Genomic DNA, 14,226 nt, shown 5'->3' on the forward strand with positions numbered 1-14,226 from the left:
AAGCAATGTGAGGTGAGATTTTGTCACTAAAAGCAAATTGTACACATGTTGTTGATGCATTGGATCTTCACGGAGTATATTTATTTTCTACTGTGTCCTCTTGAATGTTTTCACTTTCTGCATTTAGTTTGAGGCCAGATATCTTTATTAAGGAAATTAAGTGTTACTATTTGGGTAACATTTTGGCATTTGAAGGAGAAAAGTCCAAGAGAACTTGAATGAGAGTCCAAGTAAAATCTCTTTCATGGTCATTCATGCCTGCAGGGCAGTTAAGCATTAAAGAGAATATTCTACTCAAAAAACCAGCAGTCTTTTTAGCTTTGTGTTGGCATTAAACTCAACTAGGTGCTTACCAGTGGTTTCACTTTTTGAAACATGGGTATGTCTAGCTCCAAGCGTGTTGTTTAATTAATTAATCCTTTTGTTACATAGCTACTTTCAGGGCTCTCTATTTTCAATTTGAAAAATGTGGAAGGATTCAAGAAAACAAAATAACCCTTAAATGAGTTGGAATTAGGATTTAAGAGGAGAACCAAGAGGACAACACAACATGAATTTGCTAATTAGGCTTTCTTTGAGAGTTTTTTAGGAAGGGAAGATGAAGGCTTTAAGGGGAAGGGGAATCGAGGGCAAGTCTTCCCCTTGTTTAAGAGTTCAAAATTCTACAAAATCTTCAATTTGGGAGAACCCCAGAAAATAACTAAAGGAGAGTCTTGGAGGGTTTTCAAAATTCCCCAAAGTTTTTTCCTTCTTAAAAAACCCTCAAACAAAGGGAGGGTTTCTCATAAGTCTCGCATTTCTCTTATCTTTTTATCATATTAAATAACCTACAAAATCTACTAATTTTCTACTGTTTTCTCTATTTTCATCTTCTCTGGTCTTACTGTCTCTCTTCTCACACTCTGTCCTAAACCAGACAAAGCATCAAAGTAGATAGACTGTATAGATGAAGAAATTAGTTTGTTGGTTGTTGAAAACACACTGGCTATGTTTAAGATAAGCCAAGCTATGAGAGGGAGCAGGCCGTATTTTACTTGAACCATTAAGTAATCATTGAAGTATCATTAGCAGTGACTGCACCAAAATGTAATTAAACTCTAAACTTGAAAGTACAACACTATATGTTCCTATATATAGGATCATGGTAATTGGTAAATTCATCCATATCTCTCTCCCTCTTTCAATTTCTCTAGTCCCTTTCACTCTCACAATCACTCACTCTATACAGTGTACACAAACTGACACTGTAGTACACACGCACGCAAAGCCAACTGGCAACATTGATTCATTCACATAAAGATAAAATAAGAAGGCGAAAAGAGTGTGCTTAGGGACAAACAGTTTAGAATTCTAGTGTGTGTGATTCATTCGTTTCTCATCTCTCTCTCCTTCTTTTTGTTTCTCAATGAATTATTATTAATTTTCTCCAACCTCCACTGCTTCTCTTTCTCCTCTTCTACTTATACTAAGAAGAACAACACATTGAAAATCACCAAACTCTACCTCTAGGCCCTTCACCACTCTTTAACTTGATCAGTACCACACCAAAATATATATCAAGACTCAAGAGTTTCTCATTCTTAGTTGAAGAAAGAAAGGGTTGAATCAATGGATATGTCAAGTTCACAATACAACAGTGCAAGTGAATCTGGTTGGACCCATTACTTTGACCAACCCTCTCTTTCTGAGAAACATTTCCAGAGGAGTGGGATAGTAGAATACAAAGGAATGGAGGAGGAGGAAGAGGAGGAAGATTTGTCCATGGTGTCTGATGCTTCTTCTGGACCTCCACACTATCATGAAGAGGATGATCAAATTCAATCCTATGGTCTAAATTGGTACCCTTCTTCTTCCTTGTACACCAAAGAATCTGTAAAGAAGCAGAAGGTGAAAGAATATGGTAGAATTCAGCAGCCTTCACCTCTTGAATTTGATGATACTGCAAGTTCCCCTGTTCTTAACTGTCACAAGGCTAATGTATGTAATGTCTCATTGGCATAATCATATGTTTTTATAATTTCTCCTTAGAAATAAATGTAATATAATTTTTGGGGGTTAATGGATTGTTCTTTGAATTGAATAGAAGCAAGCCAGCTTCTCAGGGAATGGAGCAGTGGAGGATGCATTGGATTTTTCTCCTTGTTTCTCTGCAACAAGAACAAAGGTAATTAATTTTCCATCACATTGTGTGTATTTTCTGATTAGACATTTTATTGTCTAGAGCTAAACTTGTTTGTTTCTGCAGAGAAAGCCAAAATTCCAGAAGCACTTCAGTTTCTTTGGTGGGAAACAAGCTTCAGAGGGACCAGGTGATACATTGTCTTGTATACCATGTATTAGTATTTGTGTGCCTCTTCCTACACAATGCTTTATGATAGAAAGCTAACAAGGTCTCCATTTATTTCCTGATTAGGTGGTTTTGATGAAGATGAAAGGAAATGAAAATTTTAGCTGTGGCTTTCTGTGCTGCTGAAAGATAAGCTTTGGGATGTCAAAGGAGGAGAAGCTGATCAATTCAATGACAAAGGAAACTCCTTCACTTTTTTCCTGAAGAGAAGGGAAAAATAAAAAAAGGAAGAGAAAAATAAAAAAAAGCACTTTTGATGTAATTCTGCATTTTTTTAAATAAGCTACTGTACCTTGCCAATGCAGTTTGGAACAGCCTAAGAATATAAGAACCTGAACAAGGTTTCTAATTCTATTTTCTTTTGTCATCAGTGGCAGGTATTTTTTGATACACTTCAAAGTCCATAGGTTTCCAGCTTGTTTGGATGTGCATCTGGGCACACTCCAAAGCACGTTAATTGAAAAACACTCACTTTGTGGGTTTGGATAACAGTTGAATGCAACTTAAGCAAACTTTTCTCACAATTCATTAGAAGAGTTTTCACTTTTTTTATCTTGAAGTAACACTGTTGGGTGACGGGTGTCCAAATATAGTATTATAAAATTCAAGCTATAATGTGTAGCTTTTGCACTTTAAGTGTTTTAAAATTCTATGCACTGAGTCAATCTAAACATACACTAAAAACTTTGCCTCATATGGTGTTTATGCTAAATTTTCCACACAGCAGTTTATAGTTTTTCTAAGTAAAAAGCACAATTAAGCCATCTCAGAAGTGGAAAAGAAATAGCATGCTCAGATAAGTAAAATAAAGAACTGAGTCAGCATATGCTAAAACTCACAAATAATGCATTGTTTCTATGGTCTCCACAACACTAGGATTAAGTTGCAAAATTTAAATATAAGGTAGCAGAAAACTGTAGTATTTGATACATCATAGCAGGAACACTATGGTTATTCATCTTTATTTTAGTAACCAATATCCAATGATTGATTACCCCAGAGGAAGCAAACTACTATGTAGCAACCCAAGCAACTAACCAGCTAGAAATAAGAGATATATATTCATTACACTTGACCGTTTTAGTTACTGCTCACAACAGAGGCAAATATCAAACCAAAATGCCTAGCAATGAATTATGACCCACTTTATAAGGTTCAGCTATTGCCAGCCTAGCTCTCAACCACCTTGGGTGGGTAAATATGGTAACCTAAGCTGCTTCACACCCAAAATGGACAAGGTATCCAAATGAAACCAACACCCAAGCTTCATTTTCAGCCAAAGCTAGCAACCCCACCACCATCTGATAGCTACCCACCTAAAATGTGGCCCATACATTAAACTGGAACAATTATTGAATTTGTATGCCAGGATACCCATAGCATATTAGAAAATCTTTCTACAATTGATTTTAATTGATCTTAAAGAGTGAATCAATTTCACGGAGAAACTTCTAGTAGTAGCTTTGGAGTTTCAGAATTGGTCAGATCGGTCCAAATGGTCATGTGGCCCAATATCGTCTTGGACAACCAAAACGTTTTATAATTAAGTGGGTACCATGTTGGCTGAGACGAGACGATCAAAAAGAGGTTCATCTCATCCAACAATTAGTCAAGTAACCGCCCCTAGTCATGGTGCTTTCTTGTGTATTCTAAGTTGGCGTTAGCAAGTTAACTAGAGATAATATCATACTATCTTTTTTGGCTGCATTCTACTTGTAGTATCTCTTGTGTGATTTTGAAATAAGACTTATCCGAAATGAGTTTCTATCATAATTATATATCCAAAATATTTATATGGAATAACATATCATTTTAGTGAAAAATAATTTGTAATGGGAAATCGACGAACCTCATTTGATAGAATGGCTTAAATAGTAACATCTTATAGAATAACACCAATATGTAGCCAAGAATCTGTCCAAAAACATAACTTTGGAGCCATTGTGCATGAATTTGACCTCCTCATTCCACTCAACACAAACACATCATCATAAACCTGGAAAATCGCTTTCCATGAATCAGAAGCATTTCGATGGCGGTGGGCTTAGGGAATCAAAGAATCATTGCACTTTTATTTGCTCTTACAAACGTGCACGAACAAAGCATCATTGTGATCATTCATACTCTAGCCTAGTTTCATAAGAAGAGCATCGTTGAATTTGTTCGTACCCCGTGGGTAGAGTGAGTTGTTTATTTTTAGTTTTTTTAGGGTTAATCATCATATTAGTCCATGTCTTTGTCTCGTCATCTGGAATGAGTCCCTCCCCGGAAAATTTTCAAAACTAGATCCTCGTGTTTGTAAATTGTGTGGAGCAGGTCCTCACCGGAGCTCCGACGAGTGATGATTTGGCATGGTGACTAAATAAATGAGGCTGACATGTCAAGGAAAAAAATTAAAAATAAAAAAAATTACAAATCAGTTTTATTTATTTAACAAACCTCTAATTAACCCTAAAAACTAACTAATCCTAATTAACTTACTAACACTAATCACTTTCAAAAAAAAAACTTACTAATGCTAATCTTATTAACAAAATCAATTTCCCCCAAATTCTTGTCTATGCTTTTGCTTCTGCTTCAAATTCTGGAATAACCCAACAAGAAGCGAAACCCAGGTTCTGAAAATGGAAGCACCTTGCGCATAGCACCATGCTCCTCTTCTTTTTGCAACTTCACTCTCATCCCACATACAAAATCACTCTCACGTAAGTAATGAGTTTGGGTTTGGGTTTGGGTTCCGGATTTACCTGAAACTCAATAAGTTTGGGCATGAATTACATTTTATCGCCCATAAGGGTTTGTTTTTGGGTTTGGGTTCTGAGATTTGGGTTTTGGTTTGGTAATTGTAAAACCTGTACCCGATCCTACCCGTTGCAATCCCTAGACCCAAGTCTCAACTGGTAATATACAAACTGCTGCCCCATTAGACAGTTTACACTAAGAACGTATTACCAGGTGCTGAGAGCAGTTCCACCCTCTGATCTTTTCACTTTCACTCTTTGGCAAAACAACAGTCAAACTCATGGATTTCTAAACTGTGTCAGGTACACAATCTCTTATCTATGATGAATAACATGCTATAATTTGTGCCTACTATTTTGTATGAAGCAAAAACCAGTCCCTTGTGATCCCTAGCCACCATTCCCGCGCCTGAATCCGCAGAAGACCGGAAAGAAACATCGAAGTTTATTTTTATCTCCCCTTGGACTGGACGCTGCCATGTTGCCACCAATGGAGGTCCATGCCGCGGCAAAGACACAGGAGAAACACGTTGTTGCCACAAATCCCGAGCACGCTAGACAACCATGGGAATAGAGAAAACCCGGCCCTCAAAAACCACTCGGCTTCATCCCTCCCAGAGAGTATACAAAGCTGCTTGCCACAACGAAACAACATCCTCATCCGCTGTATCCAGAAACCAGTGCAGAAACTCATTCAAGGTACCAAAACCATCAAGCCGCAGCGCCAAAGGACTGCCAAACCAGAAGCCACGTGTAGCCACACACCTAAGCCACAAATGAGCAATCGTCTCGAGCTCCATCCCACGTGCCTTTACTGTTGGGGGAGACAGGGAAGCCCATGGGCCGAGGAGCAAGACACCAAGAGATCTTGGACACCACATCTTAACCCAAAACCTTAAGGCATTAGGTTTATGGGTCACATCTCTTATAAAGTCTTCTCCTCACCCAAACTTAACCAATGTGAGACTCCAACTCCGCACTTGAATTCTCAACAATCTCCCCCTCAAGTGCGAGTCACCTCCACATTACCATGGCCCCCCTCCGCGCGGAAGCATATCCACCCTTGCACCGCCGTTCGCTTCACCGCGTCAACGGAACCCGCCGCCTAGCCACACCGCTAGGAAGACTTTCGACACAAGGAGCCGTAATCATGGCTACACCAACCATCGGCTCTGATACCACTTGTTGGGGAGAGTCACGGCGAGGACCCACGGGGCAAGGTCGAGGGGAAACACCAAGGAGATCTTGGACACCACATCTTAACCCAAAACCTTAAGGCATTAGGTTTATGGGTCACATCTCTTATAAACTCTTCCTCCCACCTTGACTTCTCCGATGTGGGACTTGACTCCAACACTTGATTCCAACAATCTCCCCCTCAAGTGTGAGTCCTTCAACCACATCACCCATGGTCCTCCCGTCCGCGGAAGCTATCCACCTTGCACCGCCGTTCGCTGCCAACGGAACCCGCCGCCTAACCACACTGCTAGGAAGACTTTCGACACAAGGGAGCCGTCATGGTCCCACGAACCAGGCTCTGATACCACTTGTTGGGGGAGACAGGGAAGCCCATGGGCCGAGGAGCAAGACACCAAGAGATCTTGGACACCACATCTTAACCCAAAACCTTAAGGCATTAGGTTTATGGGTCACATCTCTTATAAAGTCTTCTCCTCACCCAAACTTAACCAATGTGAGACTCCAACTCCGCACTTGAATTCTCAACATTTACTGCTTGCTATATGTGGGTTTTTTTTATAGGCAAATGTTAGTGGTTAGTTGTTAGTAGGCTTAAATGCACTTTTGCGATTGTTGACCCTAATCTTATTTTTTTACGAAACGAGACTCTCTCCAAAAGTGCATTTAAGCCTTGTTAGTAAGTTAGAAAATCCCTGCCAGGATTCGAACCCTGAACCTTCCCCTCCCAACCCTTATGTCCCTTAGCTCTACCACTTGAGCTAATCCTCAGGGACAAGTTCGGATAAGTGGATCAATTTCACCTAGTTTGATTTCTTTTTTCTAGGAAAGAAATTGAAATTCAATAATTAAAGCTTTATAGTATTATAGATACATAGATTAAAAATATGATTCAATAATTACAGCTTTATAGCTTTATAGAGTTTTGTGGACGTTATGGCGACAAATTAGTTTCCACATACATTAGTGGTGGAGATTTTAACTAATATGTCCATTTTTGTTTTTGTGACAATGAGCGGCAAGCCCCAAGACTAAGTAGTGGTTGACCCAACTTATTTTAGACTTATAAGTTACTTTTAAGTTAGAGTTGGGCCAAACACAAATTTATAAAAGCTCTAAAATTTTAAGTAACTTATTTTTTATAGTACAAAATAGAAAGAAGCTCCTTATTAGAAAGAAGCCAGCGAGAGTCACTTTTTACATAAAAGTAACTTATTTGTTTCGGCATTCTCCGTTCTACCATCCTTGAAGATCAGGCCGTTGTTTGTTTCCTCGTTGCAAGTCTTCTCTTCGTTCAGTCATTGTTTCATGTTCGCCAATTGCTTCTTCATCGCCTCGTTCTCGTATTGTGTTATTCTACTAGGTTTCTCTGTTTGTCCCAATCAATCGTGCTTTTTATCCTTCAAATTGGGTCAACTGGGGGTGACGCCGTGAGGGGAGGTCGTGGCCACGCAACCGCTGGTATGTGGGTCGTATGACTAAGAAGTATTTTTGAGATATCACTGGGGGATCTGGTGAAGAAGTATTTTTTGGCCGATTGTTTGTTTGAGATATCACAGGTCGATATCTTCATTTAGGATGGGGAGGATGTTCTGACATAAATTTCTAGGGATCAGACTACACAGTTCAGAGAAAGAGGTGTGCGAAAATGATAAACTTGGGTCAAAGCTCATGAAGATGTTCTGCACTGTGCTCAGATGGAAAACCCTTTTCTTCACATTTTTTTATTGGTTATGATTTTTACTGATTGTTCCAGTCAAGATGGGTTTGGCCCATGGAAGCTCTTTAAAATTGCAAAATTTCTTGTCTGTTGTATTTTTTTTTTGGTCAAAGGTCAATGTAGTATCATTAAACCATGAAGATGGAAACGGAGCTTTGTGGCTCTAGACTGTACAAGTCATAGCCCAAGGCTAAAATCAAACAAAGATCAACAAAAGCAAAGCCATAAAGATAAGGAATGAGTACAAGCTTGCTAGTTGAGAGATGTTAATGCTCTAAAGTCCGTATAGGACAGGCAGTAAGGGTAAAAAATAGACTGGTGGTACCTAACATACCAAAAAGCCACCAGCAACACCAATAATCTATGCTATCTACTTAGGTTCTTATTAAATCTGTAGAAAGGTGGTTGGTTGAGAGTGCCAAAAAAAAAACCACACCACATGCAAATAGACACCACAGAAGAATGAACCTGCATAAAAACTCCAGTAATCAACAAGCAAGGAACAGGTGAGACTTTATCCCTCTCCAGGCCTGGGAGGAGGGCGGGATAGAGGTTGGAGCAGGGGGAAGGTCCATTGAGGGGCAGCCAAGGAAAGATATTTGTCCTTGTTCAAAGCAACTAGCACTGCGTGGGGAGGATTCCAAGCCCAGGTGTTGTGGATCCTATTATCTCTGCTCAACTTAGCAACTAAGTGTGCCACTTCATTGCCTTCCCGCGGGGTCCAGGAGAATCCGGAAGCTTCAAAGACTTGTCTCATAACTCTGATGTCTTGTACAATGTTCTTAATCTCACCTTGTTCTTTTAATCCTCTGCAGACTTGAACAAGGAGAGAGTCAGATTCAAAGATGATATTTGAGCATCCCATACTTTGTGCAAAAACTAAAGCATCACGCATGATCAACGCCTCCGCCATTAGTGGTGATCTAGCAGGGAAGCTTCTAGTATGGCCAGTCAAAAGGTAACCTTCTTCATCCCTTAAGATAATACTTCCTGAGGCTTTGAAGTTTAAGTTCTGAAAAGCAGCATCCATATTACATTTGATAAACCCCTTAGGTGGTCGTTTCCAATGAGCGTTGTGTCTTCTTCCCACATCTGGTATTGTACCACGGTTCCTTCTAGCAATAAAAGCTTGATGGTATTCATGTTGAGCAATGTGAGCTGTGATGATGACTTGCATGGGCTCCACGAGGGTATTAGTAAACACAGCCCTGTTACGAGCTTTCCAAATGCCCCATAGCAAAAACCCAATAGTGGAGAAAGCATAGGCCACTTGATCCTTGTCTTGACCAAATTGAGAAAGCATGTGAGAGAGTCAAGAGCGCATAGAGGGCTCCTGCCTAGCAATGGGGTCAATCTGCAGGGACGAGCCAAACCAGACAGGTCTGGTCCACTCACACCCAAGCAATGCATGGATAACTTATTCATCTTCACGCTTGCAAATGGGGAAGGTAGCGTCTCTAATGATGTGTCTTCTGGAGAGGTTACTTCTCACAGCAATTGCATCATGACAAACAGACCAAAGGAAATGCTTAATTTTTTGGGGCAGCAAGGCACCCCAAATATGTTTCCAAAGTAGAGCCTGAGAGTCTGTTCTCGAGGAGGGACCAACGGAGGTGGTGGTAGAATCTTCTTTGGCAACAAAGTAACCAGAGTTGACAGCATAGGTACCTTGTTTGTTGTAGGGCCAGATGAGGTAATCTCTTTGTTGCGTCCAACTAATAGGGGTGTTCAGGACATCCTGAACTCTGTGCTGAGGAATAATGAGCCTGACTTTGTCAACATCCCACTTTCTTTCATTTTGCTTCATAAGGTTACTTACCAGCATCTCTTGGTGAGATTGGCCACTTCCTAGGATAGCTCCCGAAGAGACCAACTTGTGCTTCCAAATGTCAACATTGTTTCCATCACCAATTAGCCAAAGGCGATGTTTGAGGATGAAGTCGCGGCCTTGAAGAAGGCTACCCCAGCCCCAAGAGGAGGCTCTTCTCCTATTAACTTTCAAGAATGACTCATTAGGGAAATAGAGAGCTTGCATTAGGATTCAAAAGCACCCTCCATGCTTGTTTAGCTAACAGGGCTGTGTTCATAAGCTCAAAGTCCCTAAAACCCATACCACCTAAAGATTTAGCATTAGACAACACTTGCCATTTTCTCCAGTGCACTCCTCTTTCCTTATTCCCTTTGTTCCACCAAAACTGAGCAACTTTGGCACAGAGCTTCCTACAGAATCCCTTAGGGAACCGAACCACAGACATCGCGTAGGAGGGAATGGCTTGCAAAACAGCCTTGATTAGAACCTTTTTACCCGCCTGGTTCAAAAGCTTGCCTTTCCAGCCAGAAACCTTGTTGACTACTCTCTCCTTTATCCAATAAAGAGCGCTACCTTTGGACCTACCCCAATCTGCCGGGAGGCCCAAGTATCTACCAGGAGATTCCCAAACCTGCATATGCAAAATTTCAGCCAAAACAGAAAGGTTACTCGAGGCAATATTACTTCCTCCAATGATGCCAGATTTTAGAGAATTAATCCTTTGACCCGAGGCCATAGAATACAGATTCAAAATGCTCTGAAAAGCATAAATTTCCTCAGTGTTGGCTTTTGCAAATAATATTGTGTCATCGGCAAATAACAAATGGGTTAAGCAAGGTCCCGAATTGGGAAGTTGCAGCCCCTGGATTATGTTAGACCGAACAGCATTCTGGAGAAGATGGGATAATACATCAGAGGCAAGGATGAAAAGGTAGGGGGATAAGGGGTCCCCCTGCATTAAGCCTCATTGAGGAGTGAAGGATTTACCCACGAAACCATTAATTTTGACACGGTAGGAGACGCCTTTGACAAGAGTCATAACACGTTGAACCCACACCACTGGGAAGCCATAAGCCAACAAAGTCTTCTCCAAAAATTCCCATTCGAGTCTGTCGTATGCCTTGTTCATGTCCAGCTTCATAATCACATTCTCTTACTGTCCTCTATTTCTCTTCTTAAGTAAATGGAACATTTCCTGGACCACAAGTAAGTTATCTTGTATTTGTCTCCCCCCAACAAACGCACTTTGGTTAGGGGAGATTAAGAATTTCATAGCCTCCTTCAAACGTAGAACCATGATTCTTGAAATGATCTTGCAAATAAAATTTGTACAGCTGATAGGTCTGTAATGATTAAGAGACTCTGGGTGGGGGATTTTTTGGACTAAGACTATGAGAGTCTCATTAATTTCCTTGGGCAGAAACCCCGACTGGAAGAAGCTCTTGATAGCTGCACAGACATCAGCCTTGAGGGTTTCCCAGTGATTTTGATAAAACAAACCACTATACCCATCAGGTCCCGGGGCCTTTGTCTTCCCCAAACTGAACGTAGCATCCTTGATTTATGAGTCAGACACAGGTCGTAACAGCTTTTCCTTGAGTGTAGTAGGGACAATAGAGGGGACATGTTCCAAACAAGCATCAAGTTGAGAGCACCCTTCAGAGGTGAAGATATGTTTATAGTAGCACAAAGCCTCATGATTGATATGGCTTTGGCCTTCAATCCAGGAGCCATCGGTTCGTTTAAGCCTCAGGATTCGATTAGTCTCTCTCCGTTGAATTGTTGAGGCGTGAAAGAAGCGAGTATTGCGATCGCCCCAAGCTAACCATTTAACTCTTGAGCGCTGCCCCCAATAAGCCTCTTCCCTTTTCCATAACTCTTTGATTCTGTTCTTGATACCCTTTACCTCGTGCCGATCAATCTGCTCGTGGTCCTCATTCTGCAAGTAAGTGAGCCTATTTTTCAGTTGTTGGATTTCGACTTCAGCATTTCTGAAGTTCTCTTTGTGCCACTTCTTGAGTGCAGTGGTGCAATTTCGTGTCTTCGTCAACATTGAATCCCAGGGATTATTCCCAGGCTGGTCCAACGTCCATCCATCACTAATGACCGGGTTACAATCCTCTCTCTCTTCCCATAAGGCCTCAAACCTGAAGCTTCTCCCACTCCTAGCCTGCGGTTTAGGGAAGAGACCAACAGGAGAGTGATCAGAGGTGATACAGGGGAAGGTAGAGGCAAAAGCATGTGGGTTAAAAGACCTCCAAGCCCAATTGGCTAAGACCCTGTCCAAGCGAACACGTGTAACAAACCCATCACGCGGGTTGCTACACCAAGTGAAACGACAGCCTTTCAAATTCATATCAATCAACCCTGCACTATCCATAAAATCTCTGAATAAGTCCATACTAGTGTTGTTCTGAGGATGTAAGCCATCCTTTTCCTGTTGCGATAAGGCCTCATTAAAGTCTCCTATGCAACACCATGCATGGTCTTGCAACGGCTTGAGAGAAAGAAGCTCCCCCTAGAGGTGTCTACGCTGCTGGAACCTTGGGTGAGCATAAACAAAGGTGCATTCCCACGAAGAAAGTTCTCTTTTGAGTTTGATTGCAGTATGAATGTAGTTTTGAGAATCAGCCAGGACCTGTAACTCCACAGTATCATTCCAAAAGAGGCCAAGACCGTCTGACATGCCTCGTGCCGGGACACAGTAGCAGTGTTGGTATTTTAAAGTTCTCTTCATCCTTTCCACTCTTTCCAGAGGCGCCCTAGTTTCCATGATGAAAACTATGGCAGGCTGGACCTTTTTACAAAGGTCTTTAAGCTCGGAACTCGTCGCGGCAGCCGCCAACCCGCGACAGTTCCAGCTCGGGGTTGTCATAATTCAGGGTGGGGCAGCTTGTGGCCTGCCTCCTCCGCCATTTCAGCGTCAATCAAAGTATTGGTAGTTGGTTTGCCAACACAAGTCAAGGTAGAACTTTTCTGACATTTGTTAGGTCTTCTAGCACAAGTATCCTCAGCCAATATTTCACTTCTAACCATCTCCGCTGTTGCCAAAGAGATGTTAGCACCAAACAAACTTGAGCCCCGGTGAGTGGGGCTAAGGTAGTCCAGGAGGACTACAGGTTGCTCAAGTCCAATATCCTCCTTCTGAATGTCCAGCTCCTGCAGCGAATTGGGTCCAAGGCCCGCTCTTATAGCACCTAATTTCAGGTCTATTCTTGTAGCCAAGGCTGTCTCCTTGGTCATGTTCGTGTTACTGACATTCACAGGCTCACCAGTGCCTCTTGTACTCACCGCTGCTAAGTTGGTTGTGAGAGAACCCAAGGCAACCTTCTCAGGGTGAGCATACACCAACCCTTTAGAGGACTCCTCCTCTAATCTACGAGCACCTTGGGATGGGGACGATCCCCCCTGCCCCTCACCCATGTTGCTGTCGTTGTCATCATAGGTGTTGGAATGTTTGGCTTTGTCCTTGTAAATCTCCTCCACCACGAAGGATCTGCCTGGCTGGTCCAGTTTCTTCTTCCAAAACTCATACTCCTTACTTGGATGTGAGGAGGTGTTGCGTGCTTCCCCAGAGTTCTGCTGGCCACCAGAGGCAGCACCCTGTGGCTGGGTGGGTCTTCCATGATCAGTGAGAATGAAGGCTAGGGATCTGGCAGTGCCAGCACCGAGAGAGGGAGTGAATCTGGGCATATCAGGGTTGCACACTGCCATGGCTCTAGGTTTACTCCAGTCTTTTTGTTCATGCCCCACAATCCCACATTTGTAACAGAGGCCTTGTAATTTCTCATATCTCATGAACACCCAAGTTTTTGGCAGATTTTTCCTTGGAGCCCAGAAGCCAGTGATGAGAGGGCGTTAGATATCAATACACACTTTCACTCTGAAAAAAGAGCGCAGAAGCTTACCTTCTATCTTCGGATTCTCAACTTCTAGTACTTCCCCTAGCATACCAGCAACCTTAGCAGCATTCACCGTAGTCATAAGCTCCAACGGTAAACCATGAAGCTGAACCCAAAACTGGACTCTATTGAAATCGATCTCATAGACCGAGATTTGGGGGGCCCAAACCTGAGTGCTCATGAGATGACCCATAACACCCCAAGGTCCCGTATCTAGGATCCCTTCCGCTTCTTTCTCATCCTGGAAAGTAAACATGAAGGTATTTGTACCCATGTCTGTGATATGCAGATTCAGGGGGTTACCCCAAAGCTTGGTTAACACATTCTTTACAGCACCCTTGTTCAGCGCTTTAGCCGCCAACACCTTACCCATAATGGTTCTCTTGGCCAAATCAAGACTCTCAGACTCTTCAACTTGCAAATCTAGAATGGACCCTTCAAGATCTTCCAAGTGCACCGATTGGGCCTCCCTATCAAACATGTTTCCTTCAACTTCATCCTCACCTCCC

The 14,226-nt window shown here is 42.0% G+C and overlaps 2 protein-coding genes across 3 annotated transcripts; one reads left to right on the plus strand and one right to left on the minus strand.

Moving 5' to 3' along the window:
* Positions 1-1,340: 1,340 nt before the first annotated feature.
* Positions 1,341-2,917, plus strand: LOC130732133 (protein SOB FIVE-LIKE 5-like). 2 transcript variants are annotated; one of them, XM_057584245.1, is made up of 4 exons: positions 1,341-1,977; positions 2,087-2,164; positions 2,246-2,309; positions 2,414-2,917. In XM_057584245.1, exons 1-4 carry the CDS (start codon positions 1,609-1,611, stop codon positions 2,440-2,442), a joined length of 540 nt encoding a protein of 179 aa, XP_057440228.1. In that variant the 5' UTR covers positions 1,341-1,608; the 3' UTR covers positions 2,443-2,917. The 2 variants fall into 2 exon arrangements, with proteins under 2 accessions (XP_057440228.1, XP_057440227.1); XM_057584244.1 differs by having other exon boundaries at positions 2,084-2,164; positions 2,414-2,914.
* A 5,602-nt stretch (positions 2,918-8,519) lies between these two features.
* On the minus strand, positions 8,520-9,308 carry LOC130748882 (uncharacterized). The gene has a single exon (XM_057602131.1). It carries the CDS (start codon positions 9,306-9,308, stop codon positions 8,520-8,522), a length of 789 nt encoding a protein of 262 aa, XP_057458114.1.
* Between the last annotated feature and the right edge of the window lie 4,918 nt (positions 9,309-14,226).

Source organism: Lotus japonicus, chromosome 1 (assembly GCF_012489685.1).
Source record: "Lotus japonicus ecotype B-129 chromosome 1, LjGifu_v1.2".
Lineage (NCBI taxonomy): Eukaryota > Viridiplantae > Streptophyta > Magnoliopsida > Fabales > Fabaceae > Lotus > Lotus japonicus.

Bases quoted from the DNA above. Each gene is read 5' to 3' on its own strand.
- LOC130732133 (XM_057584244.1), top strand. From the start codon at position 1,609: ATGGATATGTCAAGTTCACAATACAACAGTGCAAGTGAATCTGGTTGG. The intron at 1,978-2,083 runs GTATGTAATGTC...TGAATTGAATAG, and splicing joins TTAACTGTCACAAGGCTAAT to AAGCAAGCCAGCTTCTCAGG. The intron at 2,310-2,413 runs GTGATACATTGT...TTTCCTGATTAG, and splicing joins ACAAGCTTCAGAGGGACCAG to GTGGTTTTGATGAAGATGAA.
- LOC130748882 (XM_057602131.1), bottom strand. From the start codon at position 9,308: ATGCTTTCTCAATTTGGTCAAGACAAGGATCAAGTGGCCTATGCTTTC.